A 26003-nucleotide genomic window follows, 5' to 3' on the forward strand; every position below is an offset into this window, starting at 1 on the left:
GTCCAGTGTGGAATCCGTAGACCGTATCACACCATCCAAGATTTACCAGCCTAAATCAGGACAAAAAGTCAAAATCCCCCCAAAATTTTGCAAAATGGCAACACAAATAAAAAATTGGTTTGGTTCAATCAATACGTTTTGGTTTGACTTTTTCAAAATGTTTTGTTTGGGTCTTGACATTTTTAATTTTTTTTTTTTACTATAATTAGCTTAACTTTCTAAGCAAAATTTCTTTCAAACAAAAAAACTGGAATTTTTTGTTTTAAAAATGTCAAAACAGGATAGTTAGACAATTTCAAAACTTTCTTCCAAAAACATTTTTGAACCGAGAAATGTATTGAAACTGACTCTTACGAGTGAGGAGTTTCAGTTTTGACAAATAAGCATTTTCCTATTAAAAACAACAACTTTTTGTCAAAAAATTCACAAGCAGCTCTACTCTGCTGATGTAGAGGAACTACAGTAAGGCGTGCCAGAGAAGGAGGAGACCAGAGCATGCTGTTCTCCAGCAATCCCCAGCTTTTGTAACTGCCCCATGGGGGCTATTGTAGGTAGGAGCCCTGAGCTGCTGTAATTTATGCCAAGGATGAGTTTAGTTCCTCATAGTCCAGTCCTGCAATGGTGGGGTACAGCCCGTTTGTCCCACACTTCTAGTCCTATAGCAAGTGCAGTCTGTTTGGACCCTAGATGCAGGGCCATAGACGTCTAGATGAGAAAAACCTAACCTACTGGCTAAACCATAATGAAATTCACCTTGTGGCTCACCTAACTGCTGCCTGTGGACCAAAAGAGAAACGTTTTGATCATTGGCTGTGGAATCAAGTCCATGAGTATGCCAAGCCCAAATTTGATCCATAGAACAAGTCCCAGTTACTGGATGGGAGACTTGGTTAATTGGTTAAATTTACTGTAGTGTCTGGTCCCCAGCTGGTAGGCAAAACAGTTGTTTAATGAAAAATAAAGCAACAGATTCCCTTAATGCAATCCAGAGTGCTATCGTTGGATTGAAAGTGTGGTCTAGCTTTTCCTATTTTTACTGGTAGTAGATCACCTTTTCCTATTTTTACAGGTAGTGGATCTGACAGCTATTATCCTTCTATTATATTTCATGCCTCCTAATTCTAATGTATGGTGACACTCCACATCCCAATATCCAATTGACATTCTTTTGATGTATCTTTTGGGCTGCTGCCTAAGTACATTTGCAAATAGTTTAGTACTCAATTTAAGATGAATATATTCCCAGAATTCCTTTGGCAATCAATTATTTATTACTTACAAATGTTAAGATCAAAAAGAAAAGAAATAGATGTATATTTTATTCTGACAGGAGGTCTATGGGGATTACAAAAACGAAAAACTTTAATGCTAAATTTGTGTAAAAAGGATAAAAATGGGGATTCCCTAGTCAGTTTTCTTCCCTTTAAGGGAGCAAATGACCTGGATTAATCAGTTATTCTCCTTGTTTTCACTCAGTGGTTAGAAATGAACATTTAACTGTATTTCTCAGTATTATTTGAGTGTAGCTCTCCGTTTTTTCAAAGGACAATCGGGAACATATTCTGTTCTGCTACATCTGTGTAACACCACTAGCCCTCAGCTACACGGATGCATCTCTGACTATCCTCATTGTGGAACAGTTGGGTGTAAATCTGCAGGAGAGCTTGTTATAATTGCTTGGGAAGGTCATGTTGGATGAATGAATTTTTTGTTACATTTACAAAAGTTGCCTTTTATAAGGGGCATAAACTGTGCTATATAGCATGCAGTGGACTTTAGGAAGATCATTTCCACTTCACTGAATAGCGTGGCAGCCATAGCAGAGGGCTGAAGGACACTTTCAAAAGTGCCTTTAATTAAGGTATGATCCTGTGCCATTGACTTCAGTGGACTCAGGATCAGGCCTGTCAGGAGTATCTGAGCAGCTGTGAAGGGTTACGGGCCTGCCCAATGGATTCAGTGGGATTTGGATCAGGCCCACAGTGTCTAAAATGAAATTTGACTGAGAGTCATCACTGGCTAAGAAGCTTCCTTGATAAAGCATTCACTCACTCTTGACCGCTGACAACCTTACAAAAGGACCCTAAACTAAGTCCATTAAACCAGATTATGTCCCAGATAAAAGCAACTTTTGTGGAAGAAACAAGAACCATTCTCCCAACATAACCTTATGTAATTTACGCAAAACCAACATTCACCCATACTAGGCAAGGTATGAGGTGGGGCAGAACTGCTCTAACGGAGGAGAGCAGGGGAGTAAAGGAGACAGCCTGGCATGGATAACAACAGGATCATTCCAGTTCAGTAATGCAAAATGGAGAAAAAATTTAGGAATAGGAAATATTTTCAAAGCAGAATTGGCACATAGGCCTGATTCATCATGATGTAACTTCATGATCTGCAGTATTAAGAATATTATTAGCAATGAAACAGAAAAGTGTCAAGTGTCCAGCTATGAAGCCTTCACATAGCAAATGACAGAACTCAACCAAGGCCTCAGATCCTTTTCACTATAAGTGGCATGGCTATCAATGAGCTAAATTTTCTTCTCAATTGATATTTTCCATTTTATACAGCGAATTCATCATACTATTGCTAAAATCCAGGAGGTTGCATCAGTATAATTCAGTCTGTCATGTAACGGAAGAATGCAGCTCTCCTGACAGGTGAAAAGTATCTGAAAAGATCCTGCTCAGGAAAGATCTAATGAAACCCATAGACAGACCTGTGATGCTGGCTGGATAAGGGGGGCCATTTATGATATTATTTAACATCAATATGTCAAAATTACAATAATTCATATGAGATATGCCATGTCAAGTACCATTAGAAAGATTATAATTTGCTAAGTATGATGATATTATTTATGTTCATGTCTTATATGGGTATTGGAAGTTATGGATATGTTTGATGTATATGTATTTCAACTTGTCCTGTGTTTCTGGGCAACACCCTAGACAGGATGGCTGCAGCACTAGCCTGCTTAATGGCCCATTAAGGAAACTCACAGGTACAATGGGCCCTGAGGGAGATGCCAAGGATACACCTGATGAGTCACCAGGACTTACTCATGTGACCATAGACTCCATTTTATTTATGTAAATTTCCACAAGCAGCATGGGACATAAAAGGCAGATGCACCATATCCATTTTGTCTTCAGTCTTTATTCAGTCCTCACCTACCTCTGGATCAACTCATCTACAACTGAAGCTGTGAAACGAAGGACTGAGACCCATCCAGGTACTAGATGAACACCAGAGGGACTATACAAGCCTGCAAACTCCACAATTCTACTGGAAACCTGATATATATGGCCTTTCCAGTCATTTGTATGTATGTGATTGCTTTAATCCTTTAACATTTCTCTTATAGTTTGTTTCTTTCCTTTTATAATAAACCTTTAGTTTTAGTTACTAAAGGATTGGCTGGCAGCATGGTATATTGGGTAAAATCCAAACTTATGTTGATCTGGTAATGTGGCTGACCTTTTGGGGTCAGAAGAACCTTTTTGGTAAAGAGCATAGAGTTTAAATAACTGATCTCTTTACTGGACCCAGTGGCCGATTGGGAGCCAGAGGCTGAAATGCAGTAAAGGGGGCTGTGTAATGTTTGTGTTTTAGCTTCTTGATAACCAGTGTGGGGAATCAGAAGCACTGTTTGTGGCTGGTTGGGAAGTCTGGCTTCAATGTCGCCCACCAGTGCTGGGAGAGTCTGCTCTCCTTTTGCAGCCTGCCCTGACTTTGGCATTTTCAGGTGGTCTACCCTAGGCACAGACGGGTCACAAGACCACATCAGTGATCAACAGAATGTTTGGAACACTGGGGCAGAGAATTGCCACATGAGACTGGAAGCAGAAGAGGGGCACCCAGAAATTCTGTAGAAATGAGTAGTAGTTCCCTGTTCAGTCTGCCACAGCTGAATTCAGTGTCTGCCTGAAGATTTATTAATTCTTATTGCGTCTTACAGCTCTGAGACAGGATTTATTTGGCAAGCCTGATGTTTTCTGATAGAGATGGGTAGATTATACAGACTGAGGAAATTAAACTTTTCTATTATTTTAGGGTAGTTCTGATGCCTAATGAATTTGAGGCCTTCCATTTGTCAAGTTTGCAATAAATGCATTTAATAATCTAGACGTTAATTAGAAAAATAACAACTGACTTTATTAAAAGGGTTTAATTCAACAATATAAATGGAGAGAGAATCTTCTCCAAATTCAAGCTCAAATCAATCCCAAAGGAATGTCACCCACACAGATCCACCAACAGGACATTAAGTGACAATGCACATAATGAAACTCATGTTGGAACAAACTCATTGGCAGAACCAACACTGAATACAGGAAGCTGTTGCTTAGCTTGCTTAAATTCCAGTTTCTAACTTAGCTGTTACCTAACTTTTGAGGGTTGATGTCTTTTACAGACCAAGCCTTTCACAGATGTCTTTATACTATGTTATTAGATTCTTCTCTATTTTTGCTTCCCTAATGCTTTTGTTTCTTGCTTTTAAATACTGAGGCTTTATCTTTGTTCAAGGAATTTATAGGCAAATGTAAATTTTGGAATAGAGCTATAATAAATAATAATAAAAACTCTGTTTTGGAACAGAGCTGTAATAATTCTTCAGTGACAAATTGTTGATTTTAAACTTAAGCTTTATTTTAAGAAAAGAACTTTTACTATACGAAACAGTACATTCTGATGCCTCTATGGTGCTCAGGGAGCTGTACTGGCCTCTCCCTGCCCAGGATACATACCTATTACATGACACGTACTAACTAATTAGTTGTGACTGACATCTACTCTTCTGTAGGGAAAGAGCAGAGACCAGCAAACTCATTTTGCCTAAGGCTGCAATTCAACTTTAAATACTCTCTTCTCAAGCACTGATCTGTTCATTTCCTACAATGAGTACCTTAAACATGTGCACAGAAAACTCACCATGCAGGACATCTCACTGTTTATCAAACCTGTAAAAGCTGCATTGAGTGGGAGGGAAAATCTCCAGAAGACAAGTTCAGAAAGAAAGAGATGCATGCCCAATAGTGTCTGCTCTCCCTTCTAGAGAAATACTATTGCTTTGGCATCTTTTGCAGCTGTAACTGCTACACAAGCACTCCTGGTGCTGTTACACAGACAGTGCTGATGGCTTAAGGGGCACCCTCAGGCTGCTCACATGCCAAGTAGAAGAAGCCTTAATTTCCTACCTCTATAAATGAAACTATTGGTGCGCAAGATTCCTGGACACCTTAATCTACTTTCTGGCTCTGCTGCACTAACGGAGGATTCTATTTTGTAAAAAAGAGAGAAATAGACGTGGGAATTGTGTTCTGCACTCAAGCTGCATATTATCTCTCTGGGCTTGAGAAATGTGGAGGAATGCAAATAAAACTACAGAAAAGAGGCAAAGACTGAGGGTGAAACCGTGGCTCTACTGAAGTCAATTGAAATTTTGCTATTTACTTCAGACGGCCCAAGATTTCACCCTGAGGAAGCAAAGAGAGTTGGCAGAGATGTATTGTACAAGTAAATACAAGATCAGAGAGGTCAGTGGATGAAGAGTCAATGGAGAGCTTTGAAAAACAGCAGGGTGTTGAACTAGATAAGTTGTTACTGAAGATGACTGCTGAAGTTCAGAGAGCAACAATTTAGAATGATAATGAAATATTTGGACAATAACTGTATTTGCATTAAGGCTTGATACTTGCATCATTGTCAGTATCAGACTGTCACATCTGCACCCAAAGAAAAAATAATGATATTGATAATTAAATGATAAAAGCATGAATGAAGTTTTTGCCAGTGCAGATGCAATGTCAAGGTAATGATGAATTCTGCTAACTGTATAGTACGAAGCACATTGTCTTCTCCACATGAATTAAAAATAACATGCTACAGATGGTCAAAGACAGACTGACTTAAAGAAAACAATTTTTTTTTTCTGTGTGTGAGTGTGATGGAGTTTACCAACCCCACACTAAACCAGAGCAAGGCTTGGAGCAATACTGGGTTAGGGAAGCCCCTCAGCAAGCTGTGAGGTATGCACCAGGTGGAAGGACAGTTTAAAAAGGGCATTGGCAGCCCAAAAGAAGGAGATATAGGTTGCACCAGGAAGTGAAGCTGAGCTCTGAAGCTGTGAGCAGAGTGATTAGGGCCCAGATAAGACCACTCTAGAAGCAGTGATCTGGATTCCCTTCCTTTTCAAAGGTGGGAACCCACGAGAGACCTTGAAGAGTGGGATGTTGCACCCCCAGGCAGACTAAATTGCTACTGCTAAGACTGTCACAATGCCCCAAAGAGAGGAGCTGCAGCCCAGTAGGAAGAGACCCAAGGGAAGTATAACTTTGGGTAGACCAACAGGTGTTCTGGATACTGTAGCAGCCCTTTAGGGCCCGGGTTGGGACTAGGTAGAGAGCTTCCCCTCCCTATTGTGACAGAGCCCAAAGGGGAGAAAAGGAAACACAGGAGGGGCTGAGAGCTCACTGTATACAACCCAGCAGGTTCCTCCCCCCCGGACTTCCAGACCAGAGAAACTGAAAAGGACTGTGGAACCATGGCCTGACCACTAGGTAAGCTGGCTTTCAGACTGACCTACTACATAAATTGGTGGAGAATGTGGGCAACAATTTTGTAACTGAAGGGAGCCTGTGTAAGAACCCATGGGCCTAGAACTGAGGTCTGCGGCAGGCACTTCTTCCTCAGTGCCACCAGTGGCCCAGGCAGGGTGCCACCAAAAGGTACTGAGAGGCTGAGGCCTGCAGGAAGTCCCATCCTAAGTGCCATGAGCGATAGCCATCCATGATTCCCTGGCTGGCTGGCATTCCCCATATAAACCAGAAAGACATTTCTGGGAACTCACTGAGAAATGCAGATCTCCAGTGTGCTTCTGTGTTATATTCCACCTCACTACAACTCATCCTGATTCCAAACTCCTGACCCTGATCCTGATTTACTGTCTTTGAATAAAGACCATTGCTGTCCTGGTGAAAGATCCTGGCCTGGCGCAATCCCAATTCTGGCCTATTACTCTCAGTTTGGTAATGAACTCTGACTTGGTGGTTTTGACCTAGCCTGGTCCTGATTGATCTCTGGCCTATGGCCTTGCTACTGAGCAGTTCCCTCTGTGCCCATGACATGGCCCTGATAGACTGAGGCGTGGTTTTAGGTTTTTTTTAAATAGGGGAGGGAGAGAGAGTAAAAGGAGCCATGGAGATGGATCTCAACAAAAAAACCCTGTGGTCCCAATGCAGATTAATAGTGTCAGAATCTCAGGCTTAATAGACTAAGGATGTAGTCAAAGGATTGTCAGAGAATGTTTGGCGAGGGCTGAGAGAGTGCCCTCAAATACCATATTTCTACAATGCATCCACAGGGATGTTCACCCCAACCCCATGAGATGTGTGTAGTTAACTATACAGTTCCATGTGGACACAGCCTGTGTTGGAGTAGCCACGAACCTGGTCTATCCCCTGATAATTGGGTGGGACTGGAAGCTCTTTATGTACTTGATAGAGGCAGGGCAAGGGAATTCCCCGAAGAAAATAAAAAGGGAGTCTGTGGACAGAATAATGGAACCCCAGGAAATGGCCAGATTGGGGAGGGATGAATACTTGGGAGAAGTGATGTCCAGGTCCCCAATTAATGGCCCCACCCCTACTGATGGCTTACACCTCATGGGTACTCAAGCTAAGGACCCACATATCCCACAACCTGGTATATATCTACTCTCGAGCCAAGCTGATTTCACTGAAGAACAACGAATTCCTCTGATGCTGAGGTGAGCCTATGAAGAGCTTGCCCAGGTCAATGATAAACTAAGGAAACAGCAGCTATTAAAGCAGGAGAAACCAGGAACCTGTTTTGTTTCTCCCCACCTTGTCAAAGTCTTTTATTTTGCAGATGGATGCATCTGATGTCCGCCTTGGAGTGGCACTGTCATAAGAGATGGGAAGAGAGGAACATCTTGTTCTCTATCTTGGCAGGAAGGAAGTTGTTTCCCTGGAAGGAAGTCACCTACTTGGTGATTGAGAAGGAGGAGTAAAGCCCTGCACTACTACCTGTGGGGTCACCCCTTTCGGCTAGTGACTGACCATGCATCTCTATGACAGTTACAGTCTATGAAGGTCCCCAACTCCTGAGTCATGCAGTGGTATTTTTCTCTGCAGCCATACCATCTTGAAGTGCTACATCAAGCAGCACGGATCATAAAAATGCAAACTTTTCATGAGATGAGGGGGGTACTGTCAGCATATATCTGCCTGGATTGAAGGGGAGGTGTGTGATGAGGTTTACAAAGCTCACGCTAAACCAGAGCAAGGCAGAGGGCACTACTAGGCTAGGGAGACCCTGCCCCTCAGCAGCTGTGAAGCATGCGCTGGGTGGAGGGAGAGTTTAAAAGACCACTGGCAGGCCACGGGAAGGAGCTACAGGCTGCATCAGGAAATGAGGCTGAAGCATGGAGCTATGGGCAGGAGTGACTATGGCCCTGGGAAGACCACTACGGAAGCAGTGATCTGCATTCCCTCCTGCCTTCAGAGGTGGGAACCTACAAGAGGCCCCAAAGAACAGGATGGTACTCCACCTGGCAGACTAAACTGCTACTGCTAGAACTGTTGACTATGCCCCCAAAGAGAGGAGCTGCAGTCCAATAGGAAGGGATCCATGGGGCAGTATAACTGGGGATAAACCAACAGGTGGTCTGGACACGGCAACACTCCTTTAGGGCCCTGGGCTGGGGCCTGGTAAAGTGCTCTCCCCGCCCCTCTGTCATGACAGAGTCCCAAGGGGAAAGGAGGAAACAAACAGGAGGGGCTCAGATTTACTTTATACAATCTGCCAGGGCCCTCCTGCTCCAAAACAGAGACTGAAAAGAACTATGGAGCCATGGCCTGACCACTAGGCCAGCTGGCTTTCAGACTGACCTGTTACAGTGAGTCTTAAACATTTTGTGCTGACTGCATCAAGGAATAGCAGATAGGGTTCACTACGCTGGTGAATTTAACATTACACTTTATTCTGTTTTGGGGGCTTGGACAGCTGGCTGCCCTTCAACTGTGGTATCCAGTCTACACTATATTGTAACATTATGTCTGTTTATAATTCTTATTTATATAATGTCATAGGTGACATGGCAGTTTACAGACCTAAAAGGAGAAAATCTCACACACAACCCTAAGTGAAGTATGCTCAATGGTGGGATAAAGGTGGGGTTTGAGACAAGTGGTGTTTTCACCTGTCTCTGGATCCAAATAATACAATCACATTTTTTAAATTACTGCTGTGACTTTAATTAGATGAGAACAACAACAATCTAAGAACAAAATAATAACAACATTCATTCAGTTGATGCAGTGAGTAGGTGGGGTTTTTGCTATAAGTTGCAATCAGTCCACACTATTCTTGAGGTAGGTTCAGCCTCCAACCAATTTCCAAGTGCAATTGCTTACAACTAACAAGCCTTTTGGACTCTGCCACAGAACAGTCCAGACACAGGCATCACAGCTCTTGAAGTTCTATTCCTTACAATGTTTCCCAAACGTGGGAAAGATGAGGAAAATGAAACCAACTATGCCTCACCTATAGCACCTTCACCTATTAGTAAAGATCAATCCGTTTTAATTCATGTATCTCCTGTGCCCTCTGGATCAATGGTGAACTTTGGAGCAAAGGGAGTGTAGCAGAAAAAAAATCATGCTTGCTTCCATGGCACCACTCTCTCCCCAAACCTAGAGAAGGGGAGGATTGGCCCTAGGCAAGGTACTTTCCCATGCCACCTGGAACACTTAATTACTTTTTGCCAGTACGAGGCCTTTACCTTCTTCCCAGGTTCCTCCACCTTCTCTTCTCCCTCTGTTGCATTCCCTCTCTCTGCCAACACCTCCTCCTGCCCTGCCCCACAAGGCTTCCTCTAGCAGCTTCATGGCCTTCACTTCATGGCCTCACAGCCCCAACCAGCAGAGCCTGAGCGAGGGGAGCGAGAGCCTGCCACCCAAGCTGGTCCTAGTGCCTGTACTGCTAATCTTCAACAATCCCCTCTAGTCTGTACCTGAACTGAAGAGGTGTAAATTGTAGCATGCTCTGAACTAAAGTGTTGCACTCTAACTGCCCTGTGCAGACCCTGCTGGTGTGCTCTAAAAAGTACCTAGGGAATGTTAAAGCACACTAGGTACTTTTTAGAGTGCGCCAGCAAGATTTGCACTGGGCAGTTAGGGCGCAACACTTTAGAGTGCTTTACAGTCACCACAGTCTGTGGCTTGGGCGATGAATCCAACATCCCAAACCCCAATGGAAATGGCTGTGTCTGTGCTTCCTGTGAAACCTTGACTGCACAATCTATGTATGCGCCACAGGGACAGTGGAGAAAAACACCCCACTACTAAATTTTTATTAAAGCTAATACTATAAAATTATCAAATACAGAGTTTTTGAAGGGATGAGATTCTGTGTATCTGGGGATAATGCCTAGATTATCTAAAAGGTACAGGGTTTGGTTTGGAAGTCATACAGTACACAGAGTACATTATCTGCATTATCCCAGATTAAGGGTTATTCATTTAGTGAGACAGTTGAGATATAAACAGTGCAACATTTGGGTACATCACTCATACAAGGAAGATACTGAGGTTGGTTAGTGGCAAGCAAGTATATTGATGAGTGCTGATTGTCCCTCACTGAATGATAAGTTCAGGATAGTTAGTCCTTTTAGCAAATATGATCCACAGAGCAAAGGTCTTTCTGCATCGCTTTTCCAGCATACTTTGCCTCATTCCTTCTGGTATTGCCTATGCATGATGATGTGTTCCATGTAGATGTCTCTAGACCACCAGATGGTGTCCGACACCATGAGACGCCGCATCAGCCGAGCATAACGCCGACCAATTCCACACGCCTGCAGCACTTGCTTGTTGCAGGGATCCCACGCAGCCAGGGTTCCAACGATCAAGGTGTGCATTTGAACTTCATAGCCCTTTGCTCTCAAAGCGTCAGCCAGGGGGACGTATTTCTCCTCCTTTTGAGCTCGGGCATCGCTGAAGGCTGGGATCCTGTTTGCAAAGGGGACCGTGACTTTTACCATGGTGATTTTCTTTCCTTCCTCATCGGTGATAATGACGTCCGGTTGCAGCTAACTGTCGGTTCCAGGGAGGTGAAGTTCACCGCCACCTTCCCCATGGATGATGTTGTGGAGCAGCTGCCAGGCTCTGGAGTGGGGCTTGCAGCTATACAGGACGTGGGGCAGGGTCTCATTGGAGTAGCTGCATCTCCTGCACCACTTGTCCCGATTCCTGTGGCGGACGGCTCTGTTCAGTGGGACGCAGTTGAGCCGGGCACAATGGATGAACCTCCAGTTGGCGAATTGGGTTAAGCTGCCCCCTGGGAGGAAATGGTTGATGGTGTCCCACTTGCTCGTCACCTCGAAGACCTTGCCCTGGTCTGGCCTCCACTTGAGGTTTTCCACATACTGCGCATGGACGGCGGCCTTCAGGGCCCTCTCCAGAATGCTCCTGGCTATCAGGTTGATGATTGTGTTTTTGGTGGTTTTGACCTGTGGCACCAGGTCTCCGAGTTCCTGACGCTCCTTGCACCACGTCCAGTGGCAGCCGATGCGCTTCTCCAGGCGTTGCATGGCATTGCGGGAGCAGGTCCAAAGTGAAGCAAAGTTGTCTCCATCCCATCCAAACTCACCAGCCAGGGAGCTGCTTAGGTATGTGGCGGCATTTTGGTTGGAAGGGGTTCTGCCAATCCGCTTCTTGACGACATCACGCTTGGTGCTCTCCGCCACGTTCCTCACTATGGCATATGGGCATGTCAGAAGGCAGAACATGTGGGTGATCACTGCAACGTCGCACAGGTCGTCCATGTGAGGGACGTTGGTGCTTGTGCACGATGTACACCAGCTCATTACTGGCCCTCTGGGGAAGAAACATCCACTTCTTCACCAGCTGCCTGATGCTGTTGTCTGCCTTGTTGAGAGGCACCTTCGCCATGGCGGATCCCCTCAAGATGAACAAGATGAGGGGAGATCAGGAAGCTGTTCAGGGCATTGATCTTCTGCCATGGGGCCAGCAGGGAGGCGTCGATCCTGACCGCATCCCATAGGATGTCCTCGGGTGTCTACTGGACGTGGAATCCCATGAGAGTGCCGAGGTGTTGGTATGCTTGTCCGTCTTGGAGGGAGATTACAGGCTCGCCCTGGATCCAGAATGACGTTGTCTGGACCAAGTCCCTTTTGCTGTTGTCAATGTGGGGGGACCTGTACTTCCTGGCATTGAAGTGGAGCCCCAACCAGTCGGCAGCGTGGCTGGTGGCGTCAAGCATGTGCTGGAAGCTCTCAGGGTCATCTGCAATCAGGACAAGGTCATCCGCATAGGCCAGGATGCTCACCCTCTCGCCGTAGAGTTTGAACCTGCCCGGACAGGAGATCTCTCGAAGGAGTGGCTTCATGGCTAGGTTGAAGGCGATGGGGCTGCCGCTCTGACTTGTTTCAGGAGTGAATTCCACAGGCATCCGCTATATGCCACATGGAGAACTATTTCCTTCCAGTCATTTCAAGCTGTGCCATTAATTTTATTAGACAATGCCCTCGTTTCTCAGAATTCACCTGCAGAGCAATGACAGACATACTTCTCCAGGATGTTGTCGGGATTCATTCAGTAATGTTTGCAAAGTGCTTTGAGATCTTCAGATGGAACATGCCACAGAAGTGTCAGCTCGCGGTGCTAGATTCCCATATTTAAAGTGTTAGCCTACATTCATGCCTGTTGTAATTGCCTTCAGTGGGAGTGGCACGCACTTTGTCAGGGCTGATTTTGGCCCATGGTTTATATTTCACGTATAAATATTTCACTCCGGCCACTAAATAATACTTTAAAAAAAATGTAAAATCTCACTCCTTGAAACTGCTGGTCGCTGAGATCACAGAAAATAAGTAAGCAAAGCGATGTCCATGCAAGGTGCATAATTAGCCCACGCGCCCGGCCCCTCCCGCCCCGCTGCTCCGCTCGCTGTCCTGGGAACTCATCAATTACGCAATTTACGTAAGCGCTAGTGCCCCATCAGCGCCAGGAGTGCAACTTCGAGGAAACAGCCCGCACTGCGCATGTGCACCACGAAGAACCGCTGAGGTGGCCGGAGGGACCCTGCTAGCCAGCCTAGGGGGACGAAGCGCCCATGCGCCCGAGGCCAGGAGAGACGTAGCACACTGCGCATGTGCGACGAGTGTGTGCGAGAGAGGGGGCGTGGCGTTGCTTCTTGCTGACGGCGCTGGGCCCGGCCGCCCCAGCGCTATGGGTGACGGGTTCCGGAAGGCGGAGTCGGGCACTCAGGTGAGGCAGTGCCCCCTTTTCCTGCGTGGGGAGCACCCTCCCCCATCCCCCCGCCCTGGGCCAGGCAGGGCCGCGCTGTTCCGCCGTGGGCAGCAGTTGAGCTAGGACGGGGGCGGGGCAGCCTCTCCCCGCGCCGATCGCCCTCCCCCCCCCCCGGGACTCTGGGTCACGCGGCACCGGCGGGACTGGCTCTGACCTGGTGGCTCCGGGCCGGGCCAGCCTGTCCCTGGTGGTGTCGCGCCGCCCCTCGGGGCACCCTGGCCGGCAGGCAGCGAGGACTGGGACACGTGGAAAGTCTTGTCCAAGATGGGGGTGCCAGCCCTGGGGTGGGAACCCAGGAGCTCCGGGTCGCGGGTTCTGCCTGCTAGCGCGGCCCCTTTCCCCCCATGTGTTGTGCCCTTCCTGCAGACGGCATCCCCTGCCCTGAGCTAGACACGCTGGAGCGGCCGACCGACCGACCCGTGCACGCCATGGCCCGCTGCAGCCTGCTGCCTAGTGTTGATCTGCTTAAATCCTGTTGAAGTAAATGGGACTTAAATCGGTGCCTAGAGTTAAGCAAACGTTTAAGTGCTTTGCTGAGTAGGGATGAGCTGCCGAATCAGGGCCTGCATTCCCTCCCAGGCACTGATATTAACCGTGCATAAGACTTGTCTACACTTGTAGAGCTGCAGTCAATGTAGACGTTACCCATCCTAGTGGGAGGGGTTCTCCTGTGGATGTAATCCACCTGAGCCACCTCCCAAAAGGTGGTAGCTGGGTCGATGGAAGAATTCTTCCTTTGACCTACTGGCTATAGAGGGATTAGGTCAGATTAATGGCATTTCTCAGGATGTGGATTTTTCACACTTCTGAGTGACCTAATTAAAGTGATCTATTTTACTAATGTACACAAGGTCTCACAATAAAGCTTGAGAGATGGTTGTTCACCATAATGGAAGTGAAGGTTGAGGATGAATTTTAGCCACTTAAACTCTTTTTTTAAAAGCTTTGAAGATTTAAAATTGTCCAATGAAGTTTTGATCCTAGCAATAAGGCTTATGTTTGTTTAATTCTTAGAATCATAGAAGATTAGAGTTGGAAGGGACCTCAGAGGTCATCTAGTCCAACCCCCTGCTCAAAGCAGGAATAACCTCAGCTATATCATCCCAGCCAGGGATTTGTCAAGCCTCATCTTAAAAACCTCTAAAGATGGAGTTTCCACCACCTCCCTAGGTAACCCATTCCAGTGCTTCACCACCCTCCTAGTGAAAAACTTTTTCCTAATGTCCAACCTAGATCTCCCCAACTGCAACTTGAGACCGTTGCTCCTTGTTCTGTCATCTGCCACCACCGAGAACAGCCTAGCCCCATCCTCCCTGGAACCCCCTTTCAGGTAGTTAAAGGCTGCTATCAAATCCCCCCTCATTCTTCTCTTTTGCAAACTAAACAAGCCCAGTTTCCTTAGCCTCTCCTCATAAGTCCTGTGCTCCAGCCCCCTAATCATTTTTGTTGCCCTCCGCTGTACTCTCTCCAACTTGTCTACATCCTTTTTGTAGTGGGGGGCCCAAAACTGGACACAGTACTCTAAATGCGGCCTCACCAATGCCAAATGGAGGGGAATAATCACTTCTCGTGACCTGCTGGCAATGCTCCTCCTAATGCAGCCCAATATGCTATTAGCCTTCTTGACAACCAGGGCACACTGCTGACTCATATCCAGCTTTTTATCCACTGTTAACCCCAGAACTGCTGCCTAGCTCGTCGGTCCCCAGTCTGTAGCTGTGCATGGGATTCTTCCTTCCTAAGTGGAGGACTCTGCACTTTTCTTTGCTGAACCTCATTAGATTTCTTTTGGCCCAATCCTCCAGTTTGTTTAGGTCCTTCTGTATTCTATCCCTACCTTCCAGGGTATCTACCACTCCCCCCCAGCTTAGTGTCATCCGCATTTTTCTCCCCAGTTCTCTCCCAGTTTTTCTCCCCCCTCACCCATGTACTCTTCTCTGACCTTGTGACCCTGTCCAGTGCTCTGAAAATCTGCTTTAATGCTTGCTGCAACACTTCTTGTAGAATGTTGTAGCTCATAAGTAAAAAAACTTTCTGTGCCAAACAAATAATTATTTTAAAAAGCTCATAAAATGTGCTTTGTAAAAACAGTGACAATGGAAGCTATAAGAAGTGAATACAGTAAAAGAGAGTACGTGAATTTTGATTAAGCGAATAGGTTATGAAAAGTAAGAAGTCCCTCACTCGCTTGTTTTGACCAGTGTGTCTCTTAATGCTTTTTAAATCACTATTTAATGGTGGCCTACCTAGCATATATTATAGTAGAACCTCAGAGTCACAAACATCTCAGGAATGCAGGTTGTTTGTAACTGTAAACAAAAAGTTATGGTCTTTCAAAAGTTTACATTGACTTAATAGAGCTTTGAAACTTTGCTATGCAGAAGAAAAATATTGCTTTTAACCATCTTAATTTAAATGAAACAAGGACAGAAACAGTTTCCTTAACTTGTAAAATGTTTTGTAAACTTTCCTTTTTTTAGTAGTTTACGTTCAACACAGTACTGTACTGTACAGTATTTGTTTTGGTGTTTTTGACTTTTCTGCTGCGCTGCCTGATTGTGTACTTCAGGTTCCAAATTAGGTATGTGGTTGGCTGGTCTGTTCGTAATACTGAGGTTCTACTGTACTTGGAAATGTTGCATATTATTGAATGGCACCCAAAAAATGTGCTGAGTGCTTCACAGAGAACAGAACAATTCTTAAGTCCCATTGAAGCCTCATTAACTTTAATTGGGAGTTAGGCTCCTAAATGATTGACGTTTTTGAAAATTTTATCCATTGTTCTTGCCTCAGCAAGCTTACAATTTAAGGCCCCTATCCTGGAACACATGGGCAGATGTCCTTATCTGCAGGGACCCCTATTTACTATACATTCCATCACAGTGGATCTTTTTACGTGAATATTGGTGTAAAGTGCAATTATTCAGAAATGTCTTCAAAATACATTTAGGCTACTCTCTCTTACTACGGTAGATAAGTTGTAGACCTACATACAGAAAAACGCTGGTAATCATTTTGTAGGGGGAAAAAGATCAGTTATGTGAAGGAAGAAGTAAGCATCCATAATTAAATTATGTCATGCCAATCTCGGTGGTGACCAGATATTGCTGTATCTTTTCCAATTTTTCATGTCCAGTTACTTTAAGCCATTCACAACAGAAGGTAGAAGCATTTGATTTCAGTCATTGCAGACTTATCTTTTATCACTACAGATATTTTACCCTATACAGTAGAAATGTTACGAAGGTAACAAAAAACTGCCTATGCCAGTATGTGGCCAAGAAATTAGGTAGTCCCAGCTCTCACAAGAAGTTCCATAGATCTTTAACAACCACAAATGGTAGGTCTCCTTTCTTATGTCTTATCTGAACATAGATTTGCTTCAACCTTGTTAAGTGTAATGTGGATAGAGCTTTCGCAGAGTTTGTTGCAAAATTGTTTGTTGATTCTGCCAGGAAATCCCACAGTGCACAGCATGATACCAACAAAGCAAGTGTCTGTGGAGATTCTGCTTCAAAACTAGGCTGTAAACATACGTTTCATAGAAACATAGGTGCATTATCATCAATGAATTGTGAATAATAATCTGTGCAGTGCTTCAGATGAGCACGTGTAGTTATTTGCAATCAAACATGTAAGCATTCAGTTCAGATTTAAGCTATAATGATCAATGCACCAGATATTTTCTGAGGACTAACGAGTGAAAGGAGCTGATAGCCCATGGAACAGTCAAGGACTACTAACCAATCCCCAGGAAATGCACTATGCAGAACGTATTTGCTATTCTAAAATGAAAATTTGGGAGGGGAAGAGTATGGGTTTGGTTTTTTTAAAAATGAATGATGCATGTTTAGCTGGAACTGAAATGGCACTGTTTTGGAATTAATACCCTATACAGTAGTCAGACTACTTATATTACCTTAGCAATCAGTAACTAACTCTAACAGTGAGCAACTACATGTACGCACCTCCAGAGCCTTGCAAAATCATAGGAACCTGCAAAGCAGAGGGCAGGTTTCCAACATACTTCATATTCTTTTGACATTCCAAGGAACCATTAGTTCTAAAGATACACAGAGACTTAAATAATTCCATGATTTTGATACAAATTAATACAAACTAGGAAATGCACATTAAGATAATCCTTGATGCACTGAGCCTTGGCATAGCAGATTTCTAAGAGGCGCCTACATTCAGCAGTCTTAACAGGGTACTTTATATTTGTAGAACAGTACAAAGTACTTAGCCAAATATCTTCCATTAATTTTAAGACGTGGCTAAATCCGCACTGGTCTGAAAAATCTCAACCGTAGTTTCTAAATTAAATTTTCCTGTCCATGCAAAACCACCAAATTAGTTGAATGTGATTTTGTCTTAGTTTGTCTCAGGAGAGTTGTTGAACCATCCATACTACTAACTTGTCTCATAAAGTGTGTTCTGTTTAAAAAATAGGGAATAATTTCAGTTTGAACACCACCAGATTTCCTTTTTTTGTAAAAAGAAAGAAAATCTTGAACACCATACCAGCTTAACATTAAGATTGAGTTATATCCTTTAAAGCAAGAACATCTCAAAATAAACTTAAGTCTCCCTCATTCATGTTTAGGTACATTCTAACACAATGAGCAGTTCTGCAATAAATAAATGCAGTAATGCCAACCTCAAGAGATAAAAAAAAAAAATCGTAAGTCAGACTCCAAAAAGGAGACTTTTTTGTAAAAGATTATATTGTGGCAGGGTTTTGGTCTGTCTTGTTTTTTTTTTTTTTTTAAACTCCTCCTGCCCATCTACAGTGGGTGCGGATTTTGTTTTTCACTTTTCCAAAATTATTGGGTAAGGTGATTTTTGACCTCACTCCCACATCTGCCCATCACTTCCCCAATAATTCTGCACCCCACAGTCCAAATCTATCCTGTCCCCACATCAATTCTTCCCTCACATCAGTTCAACTCATCCCTCTACACCCCATCGATTCAGCCCCCACAGCCTCACCTCTGCTCCTCCTGGGCTCTGCACCCCCATCTCCCAGGCCTGGGGGGAGAGGAGCTGTAAAGCATCTCCTTCTGTCCCTTCTCACCCAGGCTGGCTTTGAGAGGGGGAGGAACATAGAAGCCTCAGCCTTCCCCTTTGCTCAAAAGCGTGGAGGAATAGGAAGCAGACCTATCAGGCTCCTTCTGCCTCCATGAGAATGGCTATGGGAAGGGAGAGGGGAAGAGAGCTCTATCTATAGCAGCTCTGATTTATTGCTTTGCCCTAGAAGGCGGGCAAGTGGGGCGGGCAGGCAGCCAATCAGAAGGATTTCCCCTAGGCAGTGCATGAGGAGTGGAGCTTCTCACATCACCACCAGACAGGCTCCAGCCCCAGCCAAAATCCTGTCATTCACAAAAAAAAAAATCATGACAGCTCGCAGCACTGTAATGTAATGCAATAATTCATCACATCAGGGTTGCGCTAAAGATGCTGTGGGAGCCCTAAACGCACGTTGTGTTGTGGATTTAAATGAGTCTTAAACATTTAATAATGTTTTAATAAACACCAATACAGTAAAGCAACTATTTGCTGCTGCTTCTTTATGCCTTTTTTTTTACGATGGAACTTTTCATCTACATATGATTTTAAAACCAATCTGATCATTTATCATCCCAGTGGCAAGGCTGTTAGTTCAAAAAAGTTTTAAATATATTCATAGTGTCTCAGTTTGACAGCGTGTGACTCCTGATGGCTGAGGACTTCTTAAGCATCAAAATAAAGAATTCCATGATCATGCAAGACTTGGATCTCTAAAACATATAGCCATACAGTATTACTGTTTCCAGCCACATTGCTATGCAGGATTTTTAGCAAACTTAATTTGACTTGCAGAACAAAGTAGACTTGAGTGTTTGTCTAGTAAGTAGCAGCAAAAGAATGGAAGGAGAAAGAGGCTAGATAGCAGAATAACGATCTAACTTTTTCAGTGAGTAATGGATATGTTATCTTCTGGACATATATAAAATGAGTGACATTTGTAAATATGAAACATTTGCTATGAAAATATGGTCTCCCAGAAAAGTGAAATGTTTTAAAATAGCTTTTTGTAGAGTTCTTACATATCATGATATTCTGGTAAATTTCACTTGGCTGCCTTCATATTAAACTCAATGAAGCAGTAGAAGTCATGGTTCAGAGAAAGTACTGTAGGTAAAAAAAGGCAGAAGGGGACAGGAGATTCATAAAGGGGAAACATACAGTGCAGGATGATGAGAATGGAGAGAACATAAACATAGGGAGAGATTCCATAAGTATGATGGAACAGCAGCAGCACAGGAAATAAGCAAGTTATATTCACTCTCTTCCCTGATCCTATTTATGCAGGAAATTTTTTCAGTGAATATTAGTAACAATTTGCAGTGTCAACAAAGCTGTAATCATGGATCTAACATGTATTAATATGCATTGAACAAATGCATGAATCATGGTCCAGTATGAGGTCAATTAGTGTTTTTATTCTATTTTTAATGGTCATCTCATAAGATTCTTATCAACACATCTGAACAGAACTATTACAAAGACATATATATTGACATTTCATTAATGGAAGGTAATGGTACAATGTCAGTGGAAGTGTTATACTTGGACTCACATCATAACCTCTTGAAACAAATTCATTGTCACTTAAGAGTTTTTATACTACCATTAAAAGAAAACACACAGAAAATTGTTTTTAATTAATTTAAACTGACAATAGCAAGAAGATTCAGAGGAAAAATTGTCCAACACATGTGGAGTGGAGGAGGGGGAGATGTGTGCTGGGAAACCATATTTAGAGTTATGTGCGTACTGCCCAAATGAGGTGGCTACAGGTAGATTTGATACACTTGTAAAAAAAAATTATTTTTATTGTTCTAAAAATCTTAATTTAGAGTTTGTGAAAGATGCTGGAGTGCTCTGTCTTCAGGATGTGTACTTTGGCATCAGTGCAAGCTTTTTGCCAATGTGCTTTAATTCATGTATGGAAGGACATTTTTAACGGTGGGTGAAGTGTTCATTTCTTGAATTGTTAGCCTGTGTGTTGAGACTAACTGTAGAGCCATTTGTTATGTGGACACCTGTCCATTTAAGAACTGACCCCAAAACACCCACTTGCCTTACGAAGGCTGTTGAACAGCCATCATGTAATGACTTTTGATCACTTCCAGCCTGTGCTGTTTTTGAACATGTGATGGTGAGGTGATAGGATCTGTAGGCCATCAGAGTTCCACATTACATGTAAGTTGAAATATGTAAGAAGCTTTTGCTTATAAATTAACTGAGGGTCTGGATGACTCAGGAGACTGATAATGGGGAATACAGCCTTTCAACTCCAGATCACTAGTATGAAGTTACCGTCTGATGGCTGTTACAAAAAGATCATCTTTCCTTCCATCCTGTAAAATGACAACATTCCCATATTTCAAAGACATCCATTCTTGCAGCAGTTTTATCTGCCAGTAGCTCACTCTTGTGGTTTTGTAAATACAGGTTCTTACATGGCACTTATCGCCATGGAATCCTGGTGCTTGTTGCTAGGAGAGAGAGAATGTCAATGTCTGTTACTGTACTGTCCAGTCTGAGCTTGCACATATATGCAGAAAGACATGTTAAAAACAAATTAATCTGTTAATAGCGCTATCATTGAAAACACACTAAGTTCTGTGGTTTTGTTGTATCTTATTAACTTGATTCCCATACCCAATTATATTTAGTTAACACAATGTCTTTTTATCTTTTGTTTTAAAAGCTACTTGCACGACTTGAGGGCAGAAGTTCTCTGAAAAATCTTGAACCTTGTCTGTTTGCGGATGAAGGATTTCCCATTCATGGTAAATTAAAAAAGAAGGTATCTTACAAAACTGTATACAGTATCAAAGTGAGTTTGTCGGTCAGGTTACCTTCAGCATGCAAATAGATAGTCTCTCCCTGGGTTCAGGATTTTATAAGTATTGACACAATATACTTAAACTTTCTGTAAGGCATTTAACTTGGAACTGGTACTGTAAAACATTTTGATTAGGAGACTAGAATGATATGTCAACATGACACACATTTAATGGATTAAAAACTGGCTAACTGATAGGTCTGAAAATGTAATCGTAAATGGGAATCATGATTGAGTGGGTGTTGTAATAGTGGAGTTCCACAAAGATTAGTTCTTGGCCCTGCAGTATTTAGCATTTTTATCAATGACCTGTAGGAAAACATAAAATCATCACTGATAGAATTTATAGAGGAACAAAAAATGGGGGAGTGGCTAATAATGAAGAGGACAGGTCATTGATACAGAGGATCTGGATCAATTGGTAAGCTGAGTGCAAGCAAATCGTATGTTTTATGATATGGCCAAATGTAAAGTCAGACATATAGGAACAAAGGCCATGCTGTCTTGGGAAGCAGTGTTTCTGAAAGACTTGGAGATAAGGCTGAATGAGTTCCAAGGGCAATGTTGTGGCTAAAAGGGCTAATGCAATCCTTGGATGTAGGAAAAAGGGAGTCACATCAAGTAGGAATAGGGAAGTTATATTACCTCTATATTTGGCACTGGTGCAACTGCTGCTGAACTACTGTATTCTGTTCTGATGTCCAATTGATGAAGGATGTTGGTAAACTGGAAAGGCACAAGAATGGTTAAAAGATTGGAAGATATGCCTTGTAGTGAAAGACTTCAAAGAGCTCAATCTGTTTAGTTTTATAAAAGAAGGTTTGGGGTGACTTGATTATAGTCTGTAAGTACCTATATGGTGTACAGAAATTTGATAATACAGGGCTGCTCAATCTAGCAGACGAAAATATAACCAGATCAAATGGTCAGAAAGTTGGAGCTAGACAAAATGAGTCTCAAAATAAGTCACAGATTTTTAACAGTGAGGGTACTAAACCAGTGGAACAGCTTACCAAGGTTGTAGTAGATTCTCATCTTCTAAAAGATATGCTGTAGTTCAAACAGGAATTAATTTGGGGTTTTATGGCCTATGTTGTACAGGAGGTCAGACTAGATGATCACAGTGGTCCCTTCTGGTCTTAGATTCTTTTGGAATCTATGAAAATAAACAGCATACGTGTCAATTTAGGGACCGACATTTGGAAAGCAGCAAATATGGGAAACTAAAAGGATCTTGCAGTGAGATGTCAATGATGATATGTTTGTTTGTCTGAGGGAATTTCACGTGAAATTCAGTGGTGCCACTCTATGTGGCCCTTGTGCAACTGCATCTGACTCACTGTACACTTCTAGTTTTTCCAAATTACTCTGATCATAGGAAGAACTGGAACAAATAACAGAATAGTAATAAAAAGGATCATGATGACTGAGAAAAAGAAAGTGTGTATAGTCTAAAAAAAGATTAATTATGGGGCGTTCGTATATTTATAGTATTTAAACTAGGTGTCTAACAATATGCAATCCAGGCCACAAGGAACTTTCACATGATGGAACAAATGTGGTGACTAGTTCGGAGAACAGGGCAACATCAGGAAGACTATGTGAAGGGTAGAACACAACATGATGAAGTAAAGAAGATTTTTATTGTTGGTTTTTAAAGATGAAAAAATAAATAGATGATTTAGTTGACTAATTTATTTTAGGCTTTGCAGAAAAACTGGAGATCAACATGAGGGATTTGAATGAGGAAGAGGGTAATGGCCTTGAGTATCAGCTCAGGAAGACTGTTCCATGATAGTGGAGGGAGGAAGGGGCGGGAAAGAAGCATGGACTCAGTTGTAGGAAAAACAGTTCAGTATGATCTTACAGCAGTTGTAGTAGGTGTATTTTAAGGCCTCACATACACAGATTGGATGGATCATAATTGGAGAGCTATGGCAGCTTAGAATTAAATGAGAGCACTCATGAAAACTTTTTAAACCAACTGTATTTCTTAAAGTTCTTCTTTGAGGTGGTGTAAGGGTAAGGAGGGCACAGATTATCTCCAGGTATTCATGGGTATTCCCCTTCACCTAAATCAGTATTCAGTGTATGAATTCATAATCTAAATTAAAAATGATCCAGTGGCTTTTGCAACTCTCCCATTTGTACTGTATCAGTGTATGGACTTTTACTAAGATACCCATCGTCTCAACATTTACTTTTGTTGAAAGATAAAACAAATATTAAATTGAGTGCCAGAATTTAATTCTGCAGTTATCATTTCCAGTGTGAAAGCATTACACAGATTCAGAAGCTTTTCTGAGGTGCCTGTTCCAGCTTTCTGCATCAGCAAACTGTCATACTGGTGGTACCTTTTGGTTCTGAGAAGTTTGGACACTTTCACAATAAGGCGTATTCATATTAGTGAAGTTCTTTGAGTGCTTGCTCATGTAGATTCCAAGTAGGTGTGTGTGTGCCGTGTGCACAGTTTGCCAGAAGGTTTTTCCCTTACTGGTACCCATAGGGTTAGCTCTAGTGCCCCCTGGAGTTGCACCATATAAAGGGCTTTGCCAATCCTCCACCTCTTCATTTCCTTCTTACTGCCCATGATGGTCGCTAGAACATCGCTTCTCTTGCTCTCCAAGCTTCCCTATTATTCTCTCGAAGTACCTGTAAATAGTTGATGATTAGTTTTAGTCTTAGGATAAAAATAGTTAGCACCTGCTTATCAGGTCATTTCTTCCATCCCCATCCCTGGGACGGGACATGCCTGGCTTCAAGCCTTGCAGGTCTTGTAGGAAGCCTATGCCCAGGGATGATCTACACTCCTCCTGCCTCAAGTATTTGGGAGTGACACACCAACAGAATCGTTGTAAAATTTGCAGAGGCTTCTGTCCTAGGACCCTAAAGAAAAGAAGCCAGATACTCAAGTTCTTACTTATGGAGTCGGGTCTCCAACCTATGGAGCAAACACCATGCACCTCGACATCAGTGCAGAATGCACTGGTGTGAGTGAGGGAAGTGGCCCCGAGGAAGGACTCCTATTCATAGAGACTCCCGGCACTGGCATACCTACCCAGCACCGAAGAACTCGGCACGTGGTGAAGTGCAACAGCATTCACACTACCCAGTGCTGTGTAAGAAACAAAAGAAAACGAGCAGGGGACGCTCACCAATGCCAAAGTCATCAGGGCAAAAAGGCCCAAGCAAAGTGCGATCCGTACCGGGCCACTTAAGTCCCAAGCCTTCAGGCACGACACCATTGACTCTGGCCCCGCAGAGGGGCTCCTCAAGTCTGAGGCCATTGGACTTGCTGCCCAGGGAGAGGCATGAGAAGGAGTTGCAGCTCTCTTCTATGCCAGAGACGTTCGAGGTGGCAAGGGAGCTTATTGAAGGCACAACCCCATTGCTCCTGCCTAGGCGTGACCGGGAACAAGCTGGGACCAAGAACTGAGAAGAGCTGCAGTGCCATCTAAAGGTAAACCTGCCATGATGGCAAGATCATGCTCCCCACAGCACCACTCCTTGGCACCGCACCTCCATGGTCTCCAGGGAGCAAGCGGTTCACTTCTGACTGTGAGCCAAAGTTTTATATGAGGAGCCAGCACTGCCCTAGCAGACACCAGAGGGTAGAGGCAGCTCACTCTCTCTTAGTGCTGTGCCCTACCCCCCTGCCATGGCAAATGTCTGCCTAATGGCCATTCTGGACCCCTTAGGTGTTCTATCAGGTGCAGGGGGGCCCATTGTGGGAAGTTGCTATCTCTCACCTCTTACTTCAGACCCTGACCATCTGATCCTGTCGGGAGTTTATTGCACAGTGCCAGACAAGGCTCTGATCCTGGCACTGGGCCTGACGCCGCCCTTTATCTCAGCACTGAGGACAAGGGACCAGCATCATGCAACCCTTCAGATGCTGAAGAACAGGAAGCATGGGTACCAGTCAGAGCATCGTTCTCCTCGTTGCCAGACAAAGTTGTGGCAGGAGAAGTGGCTGCCCCTGCAGCGGACAACAGCAAGGCTCACCAGGAGCTGCTTCACAGAGTGGTGCAGAATATGGGGCTCCAAGTGCAGGAGATTGTAGAGGGAGCAGACCCCATGATTGACATTCTTTCCCCGAGGGTCCCTCAGAATCATCCTACCATTCTCTTTATGGCAAACGCCTGCCTCTCTACCTCCCACTGCAAAGAAGGTAGAGAGAAAGTACTTTGTCCCTCAAAGGACCATGAGTACCTCTACACCCACCCCCCTCCAGGGTTACTCCTGGTGATGGCCACCAATGCATGTGAGAGGCAGGTCAACAGGGCCCCGCACCAAAGGCTAAGGATGCTAAGAAGTTGGACCTGTTTAGTAGGAAAGTATACTCTATTAGAAGGCTCCAACTTCGTATTGCGAACCAACAAACCATCCTAAACAGGTATGCATTTAATTCCTGGGAGTCTATGGCAAAATGCATAGAGTCAGTGCCACCGAACTCCAAGACTGAATTCACTGCCCTGGTAAAGGAGGGTAAGGCTGTGGTGACGACTTTACTTCAGGTGGTGTTACACGTATGGGAGCTCAGACTGTCATCTGGCATGGCCATGAGAAGAAGCTCCTGGCTCCAGGCCTCTCATGAAGTCCAGCTGACAGTCCAAGACCTTGCATTTGAAGGCCCCGGCCCTGTTTTCGCACAGACCAACTCAAAAATGTATAGCTTAAAAGACTGGGGCAACACTAAAGTTTCTGGGCCTTTCTGCTCCGGCACCCCAGAGGAGCTACTT

At 43.8% G+C, this 26003-nt stretch overlaps 1 protein-coding gene and 1 long non-coding RNA gene across 2 annotated transcripts in view; both read left to right on the forward strand.

The window, feature by feature from the left end:
- The first annotated feature begins 6446 nt into the window (after positions 1–6446).
- On the forward strand, positions 6447–9644 carry LOC137149309 (uncharacterized). Its single transcript, XR_010918737.1, has 2 exons — positions 6447–6569; positions 7900–9644. It is a non-coding gene; the product is annotated as an uncharacterized lncRNA (long non-coding RNA).
- A 3499-nt stretch (positions 9645–13143) lies between these two features.
- XRCC2 (X-ray repair cross complementing 2) overlaps positions 13144–26003 on the forward strand; it is a 33192-nt gene continuing 20332 nt past the window's right edge. Inside the window, exons 1-2 of the mRNA XM_067542738.1 lie at positions 13144–13322; positions 21124–21205. Coding sequence (XP_067398839.1) covers positions 13284–13322; positions 21124–21205 — 121 coding nt within the window. The 5' untranslated portion in view covers positions 13144–13283. The remainder of the gene's footprint in view (positions 13323–21123; positions 21206–26003) is intronic.

Source organism: Emydura macquarii, unplaced genomic scaffold, assembly GCF_026122565.2.
Source record: "Emydura macquarii macquarii isolate MOO-44397 ecotype Brisbane River unplaced genomic scaffold, CSIRO-AGI_Emac_v2 contig_719, whole genome shotgun sequence".
NCBI classification, from domain to species: Eukaryota; Metazoa; Chordata; order Testudines; family Chelidae; genus Emydura; species Emydura macquarii.